This window comes from Bombina bombina, chromosome 4 (assembly GCF_027579735.1).
Source record: "Bombina bombina isolate aBomBom1 chromosome 4, aBomBom1.pri, whole genome shotgun sequence".
NCBI classification, from domain to species: domain Eukaryota; kingdom Metazoa; phylum Chordata; class Amphibia; order Anura; family Bombinatoridae; genus Bombina; species Bombina bombina.
This window is the reverse complement of record NC_069502.1, coordinates 931,915,490-931,937,402: the sequence shown is the minus strand read 5'-3', so window position 1 is coordinate 931,937,402 and position 21,913 is coordinate 931,915,490. Positions and strand designations below refer to the sequence as shown.

Sequence of the window (21,913 nt, the reverse complement as noted above, 5' to 3'; positions counted from 1 at the left end):
TATAAAGGCCGGGAGAAAGGAATCCCTAGCTTCTCCAATACCTGTGCAAATTTTCCATAGCACGTCAAGAAATCTTTCCTCATAGGAAGTCTCATCATAGAAATGATCAAGTTTACAAAACTTCCAAGGGTTGACAACGACAGGGATATCGATGTTGTCCAAGAAGCTAAACCCTCCTATAACAGTACACGAGGTATGTAAGCATACATCTGAAGGAGATAACTTCAGTATCAAATGAAGGAATTATACTGTCCAAATCTGAGATTTCACTCACCCTCAGAAACTACCAGCTAATCCCCCTCGCCAGTTTAGAAGAGGGAACAGCCTGTGTAGCAGAACCTTACTATCTGGATCTTTAAAATGTCCTCTTGCATTTTCCCAGTAGGAAAGAAAAACAGTAAAAGCTGCCGATACCGCCGAAGATACCTGAGCTGAAAAATATGCCAGCAATTATACTCCTCCAGGAGATTTAGAGGAACCGCAGGGCACTGCATGTGACGCCATTAAGGCATGGGACAATAAAGGAGAGAGCTGTGGCATTGCCTAAACAGTCTCATCCTGGGAGACATAATGGCTCTAATTAAACATTTAACTTTAAATCCGAAATGAGTAACAGAAAAGTTAAAAGAAACTATTCTGAATCCCAAAGGAAAACACAACATGTAGGAACAAGCCACTGTTCCAAAATTATGCAAAATATCCCTATGTATCTTAATCTGTATTAGCCAACATGCCTAATTTAGAAATATTACCACTAAACTACAGTGGCAACAAAACATATGTATATCCTTCCAGGGTAAAATGTACAGTACACAGAAGGAATTCAATGAACGTTTCCTCAGGAAAAAGTTACAAGAACATAATATATAAACCCTTCTCTTATGAAAAACTGTAACTTTAAATCTTGAAAGTTGGTAAAATTCAACAGAAGGAAATAAGATACACATACACTGCTTGTCATCTTATAGAGGGCTAAAAACTAAAAATATATCTTTATTTAAAGAATGATTTCAATATAAGGGACTAAACATTTTCAACCGTTGTCCCAGGAGCCTGAAAATTATTATTAACTGAAATACAAGGCACATTGCGGTTAGACCTGAAAACTGCTCTCCCGGTCTGCAGACATCACTGAACAGCGTCCTCTTATTAAGTGGAAATAAATGGGACAGATAATGAGTGCCGCTCCATCCCCATGTCTGAGAACGAAGCAGAGAGAACCCCAATGAATGAAGACGCCGAAAAATGACGCTGCTCCGCTTTGGAGAGGAAGGAGGCAGGAACTAAAACCTTGGCAAGGAAATGAAGCGCACACTAAATAAATTAGCTACCTAATAATCCCTGACTTCTCCCCCATAACTAAGGCATAATGTAGAGGAAGCACTCCCATGCCGTTCCCCTGTCTGACAACCCTTCTCCAGACATCCTAAAGACAGAACAAAATTCTAGGGATCCTGATGAGAGTAAGGGTCTGAAAGGCTGTTTAATGAGATGCAGTCCTTAACATAGTGCTGTACTGCATAATAAATCTTTGATTCTATATTGAGCCAATATAAAAGATTAACTTAACTCCTTCATTGCTGTGAAGGAGTTCAACCTTAAGTCTCCAAATCAAATATAGTGCCTGCCCCTGCCATAAAAACACCCCGACTAGGATGCAAAGTCCCATATAAAATAAAGAGGGTTCTTAACCCCTTCAGTGCCAGCCTCCACCCAGAAGACCAAAAGGCACTTACCTGTATATCCAGCTGTCCAGCAGGAGGACAGATCACCCTGCATGAGAGGATGCCGCTCCTCACAGAGACCTATGAAACAAAGAAAGACAGAGTAAACCTACTCAGGCTTTCTATACCAGGGCAGCAACATGTTAGAAAAACTCAGCAAGGCCCACCTCACAAGTTCCTAACTACTTTAAAGCCACCACTGCCCTACTGAAGAGACTAACGTGGAGTACAGCTAGACACAGACCGTGATGGAAGCTCAGGGCAAGCCTGCCCTGACTTCAAAACAAAAAATCTTGATAGAAGAATCTTATATCAGACACCTAATTACTTCACCTCCTCCTTGCACGAGAGGCAAAGAGAATGACTGTGGTTTGTGGGAAGGGAAGTAATACTTAATAGCTTTGCTGTGGTGCTGTTTGCCTCCTCCTGCTAGCCAGGAGTGATATTCCCAACAGTAATTGATGATGATCTGTGGACTCACCCTGTCATTAGAAAGAAACAGTGTTTTAATGGTGATCCCCCTGTATGACGAAGACGCATTGTCATGTGCCTGCAGGCTGCAATGGAGTTAAATGCTTTTAAATTGATTTGTGTGCAGAACTTTTACAATGTGGTGCTTAACCCCTAGACGCCGTTGGGACGTTCCATGAAGTCCTAAATGCACTGGGCTTTAACGCTGGTGGATCCGACTGGAGGACATGCCCCAGGAGCCAATCAGCACCATATAAAGTCACATGATCGCACATATTTCTATCAACCACATACTTAATTATACTGCAAAACCCATCATATGCTTAAGGCTGAATGATTAATTTAAAGCGGATATATATAAGCGTGACATCACTGAAAGCGGATACAGTAAACCACATAAAAAATGAAGAGTACATTAACTGAATGGAAAAATGCATGTATACTCCTGATGCACTATGTAGTTCTGAAATCTAGAATAAGCATAAGAAGTATGTAGTGGGCCGTGGCCCTTAACTTTCAAAAACTTAATATTGTACATGGTTTTTTTGGTCTCCCTGCTATCCCAAAGCATATAAGCAGCTTGTATTATAACGAAGCATATTGTTTTGAATTCACAAAACAACTCTATCGCTCACCTTATACCTATACTTATCAACTTATCATTAGAACATTTCAAACATAATATGGCTCCCAAAAACTTCATTTGAATTTGGTTACAAACTGAGGAGAGCTTGCAATTTCAATATCTCTCTCATGATGTTAGTACTTTATTTCTCTGTTAGTATTTTTCATCCACACCATTTAATATTTACAGAAACACGTACGGGTTGGTTCTCAAAATATGAAACAATAGTGGTATGAGGTGAGGCAAAACCACCTTTTTTAGAATGTTCTGCTTTTTTAATAACATTTTAAACAATTCTATATATCAAATATTTTTTTTTTTTTTTTAAAAGTGCGTGAAATTTAGAAGAAATTACATCCATCAAGTTACCTTTGTAAGTTCATCCAACTTTTTGCAGTTTTGCTAAATGCTTCTGAGTTAGCAGCTGTCATGGCTTCAAAATCAACCAGCTATAAATAACAGGCAACAGGTTAAATATGAACATAACAAAGTTTCAGTCATGAAAAAAAATAAATCTATGTTTTTTTATTTGTCAAAATGTATTTTTGTTCCATTCTTTATATGCAGATCAGTTATTTGCAATCTAAAATCAGTCTAAGGGAACACACATTTTTGGTCAAATCTGTTATAGTAACATTTAAGAATCTATAATACGTTGATATGTTGTATTGTAATTTTTTGGGGGCTCTACAAGAAAAGAAAATAGCCATAAAGGCTTTTCCCTGTTGAAGATGATGGCAAAAAAAATAAATAAAAAATATAACACTTTTCCTACAGCAGAGCTTGTAAAAGGTATCTTAGATGTTGAACACAACAAACTTGTTATACACTGGTGGGACAGTTCCCACACTATGAGTTTCTTAGGTGGAAGTATTCAATGAACTTGAATTCTAGTCGAAAAACTATTATTAACAGGTATTTGTAGAGCGCCAACAGATTCCGCAGCACTATAAACATACTGTAGTTGGTATACAGGATAACAGAGGGATCAAATGGGTAGAGGGCCCTGCCGAGAGTTGCACTGTTGCAGTCGGCACATATGAAGGCGATCTGCAAACAGCTAGGCTCATAGGCTTACATTCTAAGGGGTTTAAGGGGAAAGCAATGGAGTTGGGAAAGGTTAGTGTTGATTGTATGCATCCCTGAATCTTTAGGGAGCGCTTAAAGCTGTTAAAACTAGGGGAGAGTCTTGTGGAGCAAGGCAGGGAGTACCACTTGGGACCAATATCGCACTGTTGGCAGTGAGCGGAAACGGCTGCTGATCCAATCAGCAGTGCTAGTCGTATGGAACTAGTGCTACTGATTGGATCAGTGTCAGTTTCAGCGGGTCACAATTGTAATTTTTACTGTGTGTTTAACACCTCTGTGGGATAAACACAGCATTAAAGGGTCATTAGTCTTATAATGACATGCTCTAACAAATTAGAGCAAGCTATTATTTGACGATGGGACCCTTTAAACAGCAAATATGCTTCAAAAAATCAAAATATTTTATATAAAAGTAATCTTTAGTCATGTGACACAGTTCTGCTCTATAAAAAAAATACTATTTTCACAAGCAGACACAAACACAACACATGTTCCAAAGAAAACTGGCTTATTATAGATGCTATTTATGATGTAAAACTGTTCATATATTGAAGTAAATAAACTGATGTGCAAATATCTAGATATACTAACTGAAAAACATAATTTATGCTTACCTGATAAATTCCTTTCTTCTGTTGTGTGATCAGTCCACGGGTCATCATTACTTCTGGGATATAACTCCTCCCCAACAGGAAATGCAAGAGGATTCACCCAGCAGAGCTGCATATAGCTCCTCCCCTCTACGTCAGTCCCAGTCATTCGACCAAGAATCAACGAGAAAGGAGTAACCAAGGGTGAAGTGGTGACTGGAGTATAATTTAAAAGATATTTACCTGCCTTAAAACAGGGCGGGCCGTTGACTGATCACACAACAGAAGAAAGGAATTTATCAGGTAAGCATAAATTATGTTTTCTTCTGTTATGTGTGATCAGTCCACGGGTCATCATTACTTCTGGGATACCAATACCAAAGCAAAAGTACACGGATGACGGGAGGGATAGGCAGGCTCATTATATAGAAGGAACCACTGCCTGAAGAACCTTTCTCCCAAAAATAGCCTCCGAAGAAGCAAAAGTGTCAAATTTGTAAAATTTGGAAAAAGTATGAAGCGAAGACCAAGTTGCAGCCTTGCAAATCTGTTCAACAGAGGCCTCATTCTTAAAGGCCCAAGTGGAAGCCACAGCTCTAGTGGAGTGAGCTGTAATTCTTTCAGGAGGCTGCTGACCAGCAGTCTCATAGGCTAAACGTATTATGCTACGAAGCCAAAAAGAGAGAGAGGTAGCAGAAGCTTTTTGACCTCTCCTCTGTCCAGAATAAACGACAAACAGGGAAGAAGTTTGGCGAAAATCTTTAGTTGCCTGCAAGTAGAACTTGAGGGCACGAACTACATCCAGATTGTGTAGAAGACGTTCCTTCTTTGAAGAAGGATTTGGACACAAGGATGGAACAACAATCTCTTGATTGATATTCCTGTTAGTGACCACCTTAGGTAAGAACCCAGGTTTAGTACGCAGAACTACCTTGTCTGAGTGAAAAATCAGATAAGGAGAATCACAATGTAAGGCTGATAACTCAGAGACTCTTCGAGCCGAGGAAATAGCCATTAAAAACAGAACTTTCCAAGATAACAATTTTATATCAATGGAATGAAGGGGTTCAAATGGAACACCCTGTAAAACGTTAAGAACTAAGTTTAAACTCCATGGCGGAGCAACAGCTTTAAACACAGGCTTGATCCTAGCTAAAGCCTGACAAAAAGCCTGGACGTCTGGATTTTCTGACAGACGCCTGTGTAACAAGATGGACAGAGCTGAAATCTGTCCCTTTAATGAACTAGCTGATAAACCCTTTTCTAACCCTTCTTGTAGAAAAGACAATATCCTAGAGATCCTAACCTTACTCCAGGAGTAATGTTTGGATTCGCACCAGTATAGGTATTTACGCCATATTTTATGGTAAATCTTTCTGGTAACAGGCTTCCTAGCCTGTATCAGGGTATCAATAACCGACTCAGAAAAACCACGTTTTGATAAAATCAAACGTTCAATTTCCAAGCAGTCAGCTTCAGAGAAGTTAGATTTTGATGTTTGAATGGACCCTGTATCAGAAGGTCCTGTCTTAGAGGTAGAGACCAAGGCGGACAGGATGACATGTCCACTAGATCTGCATACCAAGTCCTGCGTGGCCATGCAGGCGCTATTAGAATCACTGATGCTCTCTCCTGCTTGATTTTGGCAATCAATCGAGGAAGCAGCGGAAAGGGTGGAAACACATAAGCCATCCCGAAGTTCCAAGGTGCTGTCAAAGCATCTATCAGAACCGCTCCCGGATCCCTGGATCTGGACCCGTAGCGAGGAAGTTTGGCGTTCTGGCGAGACGCCATGAGATCTATCTCTGGTTTGCCCCAACGTTGAAGTATTTGGGCAAAGACCTCCGGATGAAGTTCCCACTCCCCCGGATGAAAAGTCTGGCGACTCAAGAAATCCGCCTCCCAGTTCTCCACTCCCGGGATGTGGATTGCTGACAGGTGGCAAGAGTGAGACTCTGCCCAGCGAATTATCTTTGATACTTCCACCATTGCTAGGGAGCTTCTTGTCCCTCCCTGATGGTTGATGTAAGCTACAGTCGTGATGTTGTCCGACTGAAACCTGATGAACCCCCGAGTTGTTAATTGGGGCCAAGCTAGAAGGGCATTGAGAACTGCCCTCAATTCCAGAATGTTTATTGGAAGGAGACTCTCCTCCTGATTCCATAGTCCCTGAGCCTTCGGAGAATTCCAGACAGCGCCCCAACCTAGTAGGCTGGCGTCTGTTGTTACAAGAATTAAATTTGACATAAAAAATACAAAGCAACGTTTTTATTCACAGTCACTATAAGAATTCTCACAGCTCTGCTGAGAGAATTTACCTCCCTTCAAAGAAGTTTGAAGACCCCTGAGATCTATCAGAGATGAACCGGATCATGCAGGAAATATAAAAGTAACTGACTGGTATTTTTTGATGCGTAGCAAAGAGCGCCAAAAACGGCCCCTCCCTCTCCCACACAGCAGTGAAGAGAAACGAAACTGTCACAATTAAAGCAAAAAAACTGCCAAGTGGAAAATAATGCCCAAATATTTATTCACACAGTACCTCAGCAATGTAAACGATTCTACATTCCAGCAAAAACGTTTAACATGGTAAATAGTTATTAAAAAGGATTAGTGACCTTTAACAGAGTAGTTCCGGTGAAATACCATCCCCAGAATACTGAAGTGTATACATACATGTCATTTTAACGGTATGGCAGGATTTTCTCATCAATTCCATTCAGAAAATAAAAACTGCTACATACCTCAATGCAGATTCATCTGCCCGCTGTCCCCTGATCTGAAGCCTTTACCTCCCTCAGATGGCCGAGAACAGCAATATGATCTTAACTACTCCGGTTAAAATCATAGTAAAAAACTCTGACAGATTCTTCCTCAAACTCTGCCAGAGAAGTAATAACACGCTCCGGTGCTATTTTAAAATAACAAACTTTTGATTGAAGTCATAAAAACTAAGTATAATCACCATAGTCCTCTCACACATCCTATCTAGTCGTTGGGTGCAAGAGAATGACTGGGACTGACGTAGAGGGGAGGAGCTATATGCAGCTCTGCTGGGTGAATCCTCTTGCATTTCCTGTTGGGGAGGAGTTATATCCCAGAAGTAATGATGACCCGTGGACTGATCACACATAACAGAAGAAATGTGTATAGCTATGCAAAATGTTTGCTCATTTTAGAAAACCCCCCCAAAACCCTGATCCTTTTGTGTACAGGACAGAAATTCTCACATAGATTACAAGCACATCTTGTGTCTTTTATACAGTTTGTGTATTCTCAAACATATTTAAATGTTTTTTTTTCTATTACTTATATCTTATTATAAATTAAAACAAACTACAAAAACACAAAATTACAGTGTGAGTACTCAAACATTCACTTATTAAGCAATATTTCTGTAAAAATCAAGAACTAATTTTTAGGAGCATATTTTAAAAGTTGAAATACAAAAATATAGTTTTCAAAATCAAAATATATAAATAGATATATTTTTTACTATAAACAGACATACCTTTCCCTTTGGTATTTTGCCCGATACCTCTTTGCCACTGGCCATCAAAGCACCCATAATCACAGAATAGGCCACAACACTAGAAAAATAAATAGTCTTTTCAGTTCAAAACACTACAGAATCCTTTATGTATTTGTGCCTTCCTTGCTTGGAAGTGATTTTAATCATTAAAAAAAAACCTTAAAAGGGACCGTAGAAACAAAATTAAACATTCATGATTTCGATAGAGCATGTAATTTTAAACAACTTTACAATCTGATGCCATAGAGGTCTAAAGATACATGCATACTCCTGTGCACCTACGAGTCTACCTAAAATTACTCCTCAACTAAGGATACCAAGAAAACAAAACACATTTGTCAATAAGTAAAGTAAATTGGAAAGTTGCGTATAATTCTATTATAATTCTATCAAACCCATTTAAATTTACATTTTTACTTTACTATTCCTTTAGTACAGTAACATTTCATGTAAACCTTTAAGCTATTTCAGTTATAAGCTATTACTGGGGCATTTTATTCTCTAAAAGGAATGATAAAACTTGGACATTAAAGATCTATTTTTTTACTCATTAAATATTTTCTTAAGGGCTAAAACGTGTAATAAGTAAACACCTTGCAGTTAACTGCATTAGTACACAGAATGTCAAAGTTTCAAGATAAAAATGCTAGCACATAAGACATTGCCCGATATTTATGTTAGTTGGCTACATGATCAATTAAAAAAATTGTACACATTATTTTCCAATGAATTTCAGACCACTGACTGGGGTGACATGTCTAAAGTATTTATACCTTGTCTGTTTCTCCTCCAAAGTCACATATAACTATACTATATATTTATTATTCTCAAGCTTACCTTATACTAAAATTTTATGTAATCAGTAGGATCTATTGGCCTTAAAGGGACATGAAACCCAATGTTTTTATTTCATGATTTAGAAAGAACATGCAATTTTAACACTTTTCTAATTTACTTCTATTATTTAATTTGCTTCATTCTCTTGATATCTTGTGCTGAAAAGCATATCTAGATAGGCTCAGTAGCTGCTGATTGGTAGCTGCACATAGATTCCTTGTGTGATTGGCTCAAATGTGCATTGCTATTTCTTCAACAAAGGTTATCTAAAGAATTAAGCAAATTAGAAAATACGGCATTGGAATGAAATGTTTAAAATTGTATTCTCTATCTGAATCATGAAAGACATTTTTGGGGTTTAATGTCCCTATAAGTTCCAGGCTTTTAATAAGTTTAGTAATCAATTATGGCTCTAATTGGGTTTTTTTTTGTCCCAAATAACATATACAGGTGGCCCTCGGTTTACGCCGGTTCAATTTGCCCCGTTTCATAACAACAACCTTTTTTTCCAGTCATATGACTGCTATTGAAAAGCATTGAAAAGCAGTGCTTAGCAGGTCTGCAATTAATCTGTGTACACAGAACAGACATTAGCTATCGAGCAGCTTTCAAAGCAGCAAGATCTAGCAGCCACTTCCCTATTATCTTCCTGTCCAGCTGCTTGAGGTGAGGGTGCCTAACTGCTTGATCAGTACAGATTGAAATGCATAGAATAGGTGCAAACCCAATATTATCTAACATGCTAACAATGCAGAGAACTGTTTGCAGAAAAATGCAAGTAAAAAATGTTTTTGTTCATTAAACTTAGTTTGATGATACAGTCTGTTGTGTAATTATTAGCAAATGTTTTTGTTCATTAAACTTAGTTTGATGATACAGTCTGTTGTGTGATTATTTAATTAGGTTTATAATGCTGTTTAGCATTTAAAGTAATTTTTAAGCTTTAAAAATAATGTATTTGGTATTACTTATGTCAATTTTGAGAGGGGCCTGTCCTCTAACTCCCTCACTTCCCATTGACTTACATTATAAACTGGGTTTCAATTTACAACGGTTTCGATTTACAACAATTCCTTGTGGAACCTAACCCCGGCGTAAACTGAGGGCTACTTGTACTTTCAAAATAAGCAGCTCTTATCAATGCTGGCCTAGATTACAAATGGAGCACTCACAGCACGTGCTAAAATTAAACCACAATCTGGTATTACAAGTCCATGGTAAAACACAATAACCACAGAATGTTTAGTGTGGCTGACATCTCTTTACGCCCTATACTTCCAATGGGTAGTGCTGCCGTGCTAAACATCTCTAATATTACAAGATGTGAGTTATGTATTATTGTAAGTCTTCTCTGCTTGTGTCTTTTTTTGGTTATACAGATGTTTACGGAAACCTCAATATCTCAAGCAATTAATGGTCAATCAACTAACTTGACAATTATTGGACCACTTGAGGAGATGTATTGACCCGCTACAGAGTAAAATATCAGCCAAGTCTAAACATTTTTAAAAAGACCACTTTGTTATAATTATTGTTTTAAAAGCAAAGCTCTACCTGATCATTTGCCTTATTTGGAGGAGCTAATCTGGTCTGTAGACAACAAAGCTAATCACAATTATTAGAGCTAAATTACATGAAAAAAGGGGGAAAAGAAAGAAATAATGAAGTATATTGCAAACACTTTTTATTGTAATTATTTTATGGTGTTTACTGTCACTTTAAAAGCATAAACAAACTATCCATAGCTTTTTACAGAGCTATAGGGGCCCCAGGGATATAACTTATTTAAAGTGTTTATTTTAAAAAATATTTAGATGGCAAAATTGTAATATTACTTCTGGAAAGTGCTGGAGACATCCAATTATGTAAATGTTTTATAGTAATGGGTAAATGCCTCAGTGTTGTGTGCTTACAGGGACCTGAATCCCCAATTTTTTTTCTTTCATGATTCAGATAGGAGCATACAATTGTAAACAATTTTCCAGCATACTTCTATTATACATGTTGCTTCATTCTCTTAGTATCCTTCATTGAAGGAGTAGCAATGTACTACTGGGAGCTAGCTGAACAAATCGTTAAGCCAATGACAAGAGGCATATGTGTGCAGACACCAAACAGCAGCAAACTTCCAGCTCTTGAGCCTACCTAGGTATGCTTTTCAACAAAGGATACCAAGTGAACAAAGCAAATTAGCTAAAACAAGTAAATTGGATTGCCAATGTATGCTTACCAGATAATTTAATTTCCTTCCTGGCAGGGAGAGTACACAACTTCATTCCTTACTGTTGGGAAATACAACACCTGGCCACCAGGAGGAGGCAAAGACACACAAGCCAAAGGCTTAAATATCCCTCCCACTTCCCATATCCCCCAGTCATTCTGCCGAGGGAAAAAGGAAAAGTAGGAGAAACATCAGGGTATAAAGGTGCCAGAAGAAATAATATAAAAAAGGGAGTCGCCCATCAAAAACATAAATTACTGGCGGGGTTGTGGACTCTCCCTGCCAGGAAGGAAAGGAATTTATCTGGTAAGCATAAATCATGTTTTCCTTCCATAAGACAGGGAGAGTCCACGACTTCATTCCTTACTGTTGGGAAAACTATACCCAAGCTCCAGAGGTCACTGAATGAATAAACGGAAGGAACAGAAAAAAAGATGCGGACCCTATTCTGAGGGCACCACAGCTTGCAAAACTTTTCTCCTGAAAGCTGCTTCAGCCGAAGCAAACGCATCAAACTTGTAAAATTTAGAAAAAGTGTGTAAGGAGGACCAGGTAGCCGCCTTACAAATCTGATCCATTGATGCTTCGTTCTTAAAATCACAAGAGGAAGCCACTGCTCTAGTGGAATGAGCCGTTATCCTCTCAGGAGGCTGTCGTCCCACTGTCTCATAAGCCAAGCGGATGACACTCCTCAACCAAAAAGATAGAGAAGTCGTAGTAGCCTTCTGCCCCTTATGCTTCCCCGCGTAGATGACAAAGAGGAAGATTGTCTGAATTCCTTAGTAGCCTGAAGATAGAACTTCAAGGCACAAAGCACATCTAGATTGTGAAGCAAACGTTCCTTCGCTGAAGAATGATTAGGACAAAAGGAAGGAACAACAATTTCTCGATTAATATTACGATTCAACACCACCTTAGGGAGGAACCCTAGTTTAGTGCGTAAAACTGCCTCATCAGCATGGAAAGCAAGATAAGGGGAGTCACATTGCAAAGCAGAAGTCTCAAACTCTGCGAGCGGAGGCAATAGACAACCAAAAAAAGAACCTTTCAAGATAACAATTTAATCTCAACAGTATGCATAGGCTCAAACGGAGCTTGCTGCAAAACACTAAGAACAAGATTGAGGCTCCAAGGCAGAGCCCCAGATCTAAACACGGGTCTGATCCTAGCCAGAGCCTTAAAGAAACACTAAACCCAAATTTTTTCTTTCATGATTCAGATAGAGCATGACATTTTAAGCAACTTTCTAAATTTACTCCTATTATCAATTTTTCTTCATTGTCTTGCTATCTTTATTTTAAAAGCAGGAATGTAAATCTTAGCAGCCAGTCCATTTTAGGTTCAGCACCATGGGTAGCACTTGCTTATTGGAGGCTTACATTTACCCACCAATAAGCAAGCATAATCCAGGTTCTCAACCAAAAATTGGCAGGCTCCTATGCATCACATTCCTTTTTTAAATAAAGATAGTAAGAGAACGAAGAAACATTGATAATAGGAGTAAACTAGAAAGTTGCTTAAAAATGCATGCTCTATCTGAATCATGAAAGAAAAAATTTGGGTTTAGTATCCCTTTAACAAAGTACGGCACATCCTGAAGCTCAGCCAATCTTTTGTGCAGTAACACCGACAGGACCGATATCTTCCCCTTTAGGGAACTAGCAGATAAACCCTTCTCCAGTCCATCCTGGAGAAATGTTAAAATTTTTGGCAACCTTAATCTTATGCCAGGAAAAGCCACGATCTTCACACCAGTACAAATAAGTCCTCCACACTTTATGGTAGATACGACAAATAACTGGCTTATGAGCTTGAACCAGAGTGTTGATAACACTCTCAGAAAACCCTCTCTCTGTCTAAGACTAAGCGTTAAATCTCCACGCAGTCAGCCTCAGAGAATCTAGACTTTGATGAACGAAGGGACCCTGTATGAGCAGATCTCTGCAACAAGGTAACATCCATCAGATCCGCAAACCACGTCCTTCGCGGCCACGACGGAGCAATCAGAATCTCAGATGCTCGCTCCTGCTTGATGTGAGCCAACAAACGATGGAGAAGAGGTAATGGAGGAAAAAAATATATGAGTCTTAACATCCATGGTACTGATAGGGCATCTATCAGTTCCGCCTGAGGGTCCCTCGACCTCGACCCGTACCTGGGTAGCTTGGTATTGAGGCGGGATGTCATGAGATCTATCTCCGGCATCCTCCACTCGCTGCATATCTCTGCAAACACCTCAGGGTGAAGAGACCATTCCCCTGGGTGAAAGGATTGCCTGCTGAGGAAGTCCGCTTCCCAGTTTTCCACACCCTGAATGTGGATAGCTGACAGCGTACATTTGTGAGTCTCCGCCCACTCTAGTATCTGAGATACTTCTCTCATCACAAAGGAACTTCTTGGTTGCCTATATCAACCATCAGGGGGAACAAGGTTATATTGTCTGATTGGAATCTGATAAACTGGGACGAACCCAGAAGGGGCCAAGCCTTCAAGGCATTGAAGATTGCCCTGAGTTCAAAAATATTGATCGGAAGGGAGGACTCCTCCTGAGTCCACAGACCTTGTGCCTTCTTGGCAACCCAAACGGCTCCCCAGTCGGAAAGGCTTGCGTCCGTAGTCACAATCTCCCAGGACGGTCTTAAAAAGCACGTGCCTTAAGACAGATGATCTCGACAGAGCCACCAGGAGAGCGAGTCTCTCGACAGGCTGTCCAGCACGATCTGTTGAGACAGATCTTAATGGTCGCCGTTCCATTGTCTCAGCATGCATAGTTGTAAGGGTCTGAGATGGAATCTGGCAAAAGGAATGATGTCCATCCAGGACACCATGAGTCTGATTACCTATAGTCCAGGTAAGGCGCTACTGCAATACCTTGTGTTCTGGCAATGGCTAGAAAAGCCCCCAAAACCTTTGTAAATATCCTAGGAGCAGTAGCTAGGCCAAACGGAAGAGCTATGAACGGGAAGTGCTGGACCAGAAAAGCAAACCACAGGAACTGAAAATGTTCCCTGTGAATCAGGACGTGAAGGTATGCATCCTTCAGGACTATTGTGGTCATAAACTGTCCTTCCTGAACCAGAGGAAGGATTGACCGTATTGTCTCCATCTTGAAAGAGGGAACACTCAAACTTGTTTAGGCACTTTAGGTCCAGAATTGGATGAAAAGTTCCCTACTTCTTTGGAACCACAAAAAGGTTTGAATAAAACCCCAAACCTCTTTCTGCTGTAGGTACCGGGACAATTACTCCTAGAGAGGAGAGATTCAGTACGCAACCTAAGAAGGCAGCCCTCTTCTCTGGTCTTGTAGACAGACTGGAGATCAGGAATCTGCCCTTGAGCGGATGAGACTTGAATACTATCCTGTATCCTTGAGATACAAACTCCAGGACGCAAGGGATCTGTACATCCTGGAACCAAGCATCTGAAAAAAGAGACAGTCTGCCAGCTACTCGATCCGAACCCGGATCGGGGGCCGCCCCTTCATGCCGATTTGTTCTTGGGGGGCTTCTTAGTCTGTTTGGACTTATTGCAGGAGTGAGCTGGCTTCTAAGTACTCTTGGGCTGCTCGGACTTGGAAGAGGACTGCAGTCGTTGTGACTTGTCAGCACAAAAGGAACGAAAATTACACAGTTGCCGTCCCTTAGGCCTACTCTTCTTATCCTGCAGTAGGAAGGCACCTCTCCCTCCGGTAACCATAGAGATAATAGAGTCCAGCCCTTGACCGAATAAAATATTCCCATTGAAGGGAAGATAAAGGATTCTGGATTTAGAAGTCATATCCACAGACCAAGACTTCAACCAGAGACCCCAGCGGAAGCAGAACCTTCTAATGTAGTATCATCTTAATACTTCCAATGGCAGGGGCACTCACCACCTCCTAGATCCAGACAGCTAACAGTGAAAATGCTCTCCTCAGGAATGATGTTTGCAGCAGGATCTTTGGAAATGAAAGAGACCGCACCAGGTCACGTGGTGAGTAAGACAGTGACTTCCCATGCTATGAAAAAGTGCGCTAAGCTATTATGAGCTGTGCAACACTTCAATAACGAAAGTAAAACCGGTTTGTTTCAAGCCAAAAAACACACAGTCTATGAGCCCAAAAAAACTCTCACATTAAGCAGATAAATCCCCAAGCTGTTTAAATAATCTCCCTGAAGGAGATATTAACCCTTGATCCTATTGAGGTATAAATGAGCCACACTGTAACCTGTATAGCGTTTTAAAGTGTATATATAAAAAACGGTCTTAACCCTCCAGGATCCATGCTGTGGAACAGACACAGCCTCTCAAGTGTGACAGTCTTGCAGCAGCGCTTCAGGCATGGCATGTAACAGCAAGCAGTGAAACTCGTCAACAATGATTGCTCAGAAGCGGTTAGCAACAGTCTGGATGGGTTCGCAGAAAAACTTTCCCTGCATCTCCAGACTATCTTTCATCAATACTTTCACTGATAGGTTGACATGATTACTTAAAACTCCGGTCCTTTCTTGAAGGGAACATACCCATTACAGGACTATCCAAATCTTCTGACACTTCTCTGCCACCTCCTATAGTTACTAAAGGCAAAGAATGACTGGGGGATGGGGAAGTGGGAGGGATTTTTAAGCCTTTGGCTGGGGTGTCTTTGCCTCTTCCTGGTGGCCAGGTGTAATATTTCCCAACAGTAAGGAATTAAGTCGTGGACTCTCCCTTCCTTATGGAAGGAAAAAAAATACAATAAACCCACATTTTAGCTATATTTTTTTCAATGAATCCTGTAGACTATAAGTTATTAAAAGCCAGACCCTTCTCCTCCTGCATTAATGTGTTTTGTTTGTTATATATTTTAGTATTTCTATTTTCCTATAAATCAGTGTGTTTCCCTTGTCATGTAGTAAGAGCTACAGAATCTCTCTGCTTTATAAATAAATGTGAATAATTAATTCAATACTGAATATGATACTGACCTGGAGCCTCGGGAGAGAGGCATTAAATTGTAAAAATAATAAACCAATGATAGAATCAGCTCACACACAACATCTGCCTCCTGAAAAAAAAGAAAGGAAAATATTTAAAACATCAGTAACGCCATGAATGAATTAAGGTGAAGCAGCCATTACTGTATGATTTATCACAAACACTTTTATAATAAAATGTTTATACAAAATGGTTGAAGATTGTTTGCTGGTTAAATATTTATAAATATCCATTAAAAACTAAAACTTTTGTCCAGTTACATAGTGAATAACATTAAAAACAAATTTGTTAGAGCAAGTCATTTATGCATTAGACCCTAGCTTACTATGCACTCCCCCCCCCCCCCCCGCAAATGGATTAAACACAAGTAAAGTTGTGCTTGAGAGTTGCAAACAGATTCTGAAAAGGATATAGCAAGTGATTGGTAGATCCTAATTGGCTCACTAGCCTTGTTCTGCTTCAGGCCTATAATGTTTGAAGTACCAAAGGATGACTGTACCTATGTATTTTTTATCTACTTTGCAGTGGTAAGACATACTGAGCTTTGACTAGTAATAAAACAAAAAGAAAATGTATGCTTACCTGATAAATTTATTTCTTTTTTGAGACGATGAGTCCACGGATCATCTTAATTACTAATGGGATATTCACCTCTTGGTCAGCAGGAGGAGGCAAAGAGCACCACAGCAGAGCTGTTTGAATAGCTCCTCCCTTCCCTCCCACTCCAGTCATTCGACCGAAGTTAGGAAGAGAAAGGAAAAGCCAAGGTGCAGAGGTGTCTGAAGTTTACAATAACCCACAACCTGTCTAAAAAGAACAGGGCGGGCCATGGACTCATCGTGTCAAAAAAGAAATACATTTATCAGGTAAGCATACATTTTCTTTTCTTTTTTTAAGACACGATGAGTCCACGGATCATCTTAATTACTAATGGGATTCAATACCCAAGATAGAGTACACAGATGATATGGGACGGACAAGACAGGGAATCCAAATGGAAGGCACCACTGCTTGAAGAACCTTTCTCCCAAAAGCTGCCTCAGCTGAGGCAAAAGTGTAAAATTTTTAGAACTTTGAAAAAGTGTGAAGAGAGGACCAAGTTGCAGCCTTGCAAATCTGATCCACAGAAGCATCATTTTTGATGCCCACGAGAGCAACAGCCCTCGTGGAATGAGCTGTAACTCTCTCTAGAGGCTGCTGTCCAGCAGTCGCATATGCAAAACGTATGATACTCTTCAGCCAAAAAGAAAGAGAAGTAGCCAAAGCTTTCTATCCCTTACGTTTTACTGAGAAAACCACAACAAAAAAGAAGACTGACACAAGTCCTTAGTCGCTTGCAGGTAAAAAACTTTAAAGCACGGACCACGTCCAAATTGTGTAGAAGTCGTTCCTTCTGAGAAGAAGGACTAGGACACAAAGAAGGAACCACAATCTCCTGATTAATTTTCCGATCAGAAACAACCTTAGGAAGAAATCCTACTTTAGAATGTAAAAATACCTTATCTGAATAGAAAATAAGGTAAGAAGACTCATACTGCAATGTTGAGAGCTCTGACACTCTACGAGCAGAAGAACGGAGCCCCTTAAAGAACTTTGAAAACTAAAATAAGACTCCATGGAGGACTAACTGTTTTGAACCCAGGCCTGATCCTAACCAAGGCCTGACAAAATGATTGTACATCTGGGACATCTGCCAGACGTTTGTGCAACAAACTAGATAAAGCCGAGATTTGACCCCTTAAGGAAGAAGACGATAAACCCTTCTACAAACCTTCTTGGAAAGCAGACAAAAATTCTAGGAATCCTGACTCTACTCTATGAGTAGCCCTAGGATTCACACCAAGAGAGATATTTACGCCAAATCTTATGGTAAATCTTTATAGTTACAGGCTTACAAGCCTGAATCATGGTCTCTATGACAGAGTCAGAAAAACCCCGCTTGGATAAAATTAATCGTTCAATGTCCAAGCAGTCAGCTTCAGAGAAACTAGATTTCGGTGAAGGAATGGTCCTTGATAAGAAGGTCCTACCTCAACGGAAGTCTCCAAGGTGGCAGAGATGACATGTCCACCAGATCCGCATACCAAATCCTGCAAGGCCAAACAGGAGTAACGAGGATCACCGGTGCCCTCTCCTGCTTGATTCGAGCAATGACCCGAGGAAGAAGAGCAAATGGAGGAAACAGGTATGCTAGACTGAAGGTCCAAGGAACTGCCAGAGCATCCATCAGTTCCACCTGGGGGTCCCTGGACCCCGACCCGTATCTCGGGAGCTTGTCATGCTGTTGAGATGCCATGAGATCTAATTCCGGTTGACTCCACTTGAGAATCAATCTGGAGAGCACTTCCGGATGGAGTTCCCACTCCCCCGGATGAAAGGTCTGCCTGCTCAGGAATTCCGCCTCCCAGATGTCCACTCCTGTGCCTCGCCGACGGGCAACAGGAATGGGCCTCCACCCACTGCATTATCTTGGTTACCTCTGTCATCACTAAGGAACTCCTCGTTCCTCCCTGATGATTGATGTAAGTCACTAAAGTTATGGTGACCGACTGGAACCAGATAAACTGGACCGAGGCTAGTTGAGACCAGGCCAGAAGAGCATTGAAGTCCAGGATGTTTATAGGAAGAACAGACCCTGACTGAGTCCAGACTCCCTGAGCCTTCAGAGAGCCCCAGACTGTTCCCCATCCCAGAAAGCTGGCGTCTGTTTTCACGATCACCCCAGATGGCCTGCGGAAGCAGGTTCCCTGGGACAGATGATCCAGAGACAACCACCACTGAAGAAAATCCCTCGTCTCCTACTCCAGTAGTATTCGAGGAGACAAATTGGTATAATCTCTGCTCCATTGCCTGAGCATGCTTAACTGCAAAGGTCTTAGATGGAACTGAGCAAAAGGGATGATGTCCATTACCGCCACCATCAGCCCGATTACCTCCATGCACTGAGCCATTGATGGCCGAGGAGTGGACTGAAAAACTAGACAAGTATTGATAATCATTGATTTCCTGACTTCTGTCAGAAAAATCTTCATTGATAGGGAATCTATTATAGTTCCCAAGAAGGTTACCCTTGTATTTGGGACTAAGGAACTCTTTTCCCAATTTTACCTTCCACCCATGAGATCGCAGGAAGGCTAACACCAAGTCCTTGTGGGATCTGGCTTGTTGTAAGGATGGCGCCTGGAATAAAATGTCGTCCATATAGGATGCCACTGCAATGCCCCGAACCGAAGCACCACCCCCAGCGAACCCAGAACCCTTGTGAAAATTCTGGGAGCTGTGGTAAGACTAAGGGGAAGAGCCAAGAACTGGAAGTGTTTGTCCAGAAAGGCAGCCCTTAGGAACTTGAAATGATCCCTGTGAATGGGAACATGCAGGTACGCATCCTTTAAATCCACTGTTGTCATAAATTGACCCACTTGGATCGAAGGAAGAATGGAACGAATAGCTTCCCTCTTGAAGGACGGTATTCTGAAAGATTTGTTTAGACTCTTGAGATCTAAATTAGGCCTGAAAGTTCCCATCTTTGGGAACCACGAACAGATAGGAATAAAATCCCAGACCCTGTTCCTGATTCGGAACAGGAACTCTCACTCCCAGGTCGGAGAGGTCTTTGATACAGATTTTGTCTGGTCTACAAAGAATCTTGAAAGCAGAAACCTGCCTCTGTTAGGAAAACTTTTGAACTCTAGTCTGTATCCCTGGGACTCTATTTCTATTGCCCCGGATCCTGAACATCTCGGACCCAAGCCTGAGCAAAGGAAGGAAGTCTGCCCTTTACAAGATCCAGTCTCGGATCAGGTGCAGACCCTTCATGCAGACTCCGATGCAATAGCAGGCTTCTTGAATTGTCTCCCTTATTCCAAGACTGATTGGGTCTGATTGGGTATGTTAGATTCTCTTGTCCTGAGGGAGAAGGGGACCCTTACCTCCTGTAATGTCAGAAATTATTTCTGACAAGCCAGTCCCAAACAAGGTCTTCCCCTTGTAAGGAATCTCTAACCGCTTAGACTTAGAGGACATATCCGCATAGACTTAGAGGACATATCCGCAGACCAAGATATTAACCATAAGGCTCTGTGAGCTAGAACAGAGAAGTCTGAATCCTTGCTCCTGGTTTGAAAACTTGAAGGGAAGCATCCGAAATAAAGGAATTAGTCATGCAGAGGAGTTTCTTTCCTAATAATACCAGACAATGCATCAAACCAATATGTCGCCGTACCGGTGACGGCAGCAATGCACCCAACTGGCTGCCATTGTAAGCCCTGGTATATATACTTTTGAGTAACCCCTCTAATTTATTTGCAAGTACAACTATCCTCTATGGGAATAGTAGATCTCTTAGCTAGGGTGGAAACCGCTCCTTCCCCCTGATGGACTGTTTGCCAAGCCTCCTTCACCGCGTTGGCTATGGGGAAAAATGGCCAGGCATACTGGAGCCCTTCAGGGTAACTAGAACCTCCTTTGGTAGCAAACGGAGGCGATCCAGAAAACCACTTCAGTATCAGACAAAGGAATTACCCAGAGGGAGTCTGAGATGTTTTCCTTAAATACTACCGAAGTATCTCCCAATTTCAACTTTAGGGAATAACATTCGGAATAGATACTCTATATGCGAATAAATACATTTCATCAAGCGCTCTCCTTAAAATGATGTGTAAGGGTCTCAAGGCGCTGCTCATTTTATTATGTTAGATTCTCTTTAGAATGTGGGCATCGATCCTGCTCCCTCTCGCATGCTAAGCGAGTGCTCTACCATTTGAGCTAATTCCCTGGCGGGTTCTCGACCTCGGAAGGATAAAAGGCTGAGTTGACCTCGCCGGGGATCGAACCTGCAACCCGTGGGTTACTACAGAGCTCAGCCACAGTGCCTTAGCATGCTGAGCTATCTCATTGCCTTGCAGCATGGGAAAAACAAACAGACAAAGCAACCGATATCGCTAAATACCTTAGAGAAGCGATGTCTTGCTAAGTAACTCAAGATGGAGTTGGTGAAGAAAGCGCAGGGCACTGCACGGGTGGACTGTAATATTTTATGGACACTTAAAGAGAATCCCCTTTTCTTTTCTATAGAAATGTTCTTACAAAAAAGAACAGGGAAATGTATTGTAAAGCCACATTCTCCCTGCAGCATTTCGTTTAATAACATAAATGGATACTTTAAAGCTGATAACCCTGCACTGTAGGGTCTTCTTGAACCATCAGACTGACGTATGGATGATTAATCCCATAAAGGTCTTAACTGATTTTATCCAAAAAAACATATAAAGACTGTTTCTTTAAAATTTAAATTTGAAAACTCTTTTTATTTATTAGGGCATACTACCGAAGTATCTTGTTAACCCCTTTACACTTCAGCATAATCCCGCTGAAGTGCCTGCTAAACCTTCTGTTAAAAACCTGACAGCTGTAGCGCTGTCTCTAAGCACAACACTCTGTATTTCCAGCCTCCTCCGCTAACCGGAAGTGTAAGGGAAGAGGAACCTAAACGCAAACACTAGGATCTACTAGTCCTTCGTTCCGATAACCGAAAGAACTAAATAAACGGTGCGCCACCAAATTGGCGCCACGCAAGCTCCGCCCCTTGTGGGCATTTCAATAGCCCTCTCCCGGTCGCCATTATTATTAAGCTAAACGACCGGGAGCAAAACAGACTGCTTAGCTCCCTTTCCTATGCCTTAGGAAGCTGCTTAGCCTGTATGACCTCTCTAATAGTAAACACCCTCAAACTGAGCTCTCTCTCTGCACAATACAAAAATCAGTCAGTATGAACTCTCCCGGTCGGCTATGAATTTTATAAAACCGCCGGGAGATGAGGGTCACATGTCCCATACAGTCCTAGTGCCTACGTCCAAGCTGTCAAGTGTC

The 21,913-nt window shown here is 41.0% G+C and overlaps 1 protein-coding gene across 1 annotated transcript in view; it reads right to left on the bottom strand.

Annotated features, from left to right (window-relative positions):
- TTC13 (tetratricopeptide repeat domain 13) overlaps nucleotides 1-21,913 on the bottom strand; it is a 259,316-nt gene that overhangs the window by 9,722 nt on the left and 227,681 nt on the right. Inside the window, 3 exon segments of the mRNA XM_053711897.1 lie at nucleotides 3,190-3,269; nucleotides 8,011-8,089; nucleotides 16,036-16,115. Of these exon segments, the coding sequence (XP_053567872.1) occupies nucleotides 3,190-3,269; nucleotides 8,011-8,089; nucleotides 16,036-16,115 (239 nt within the window).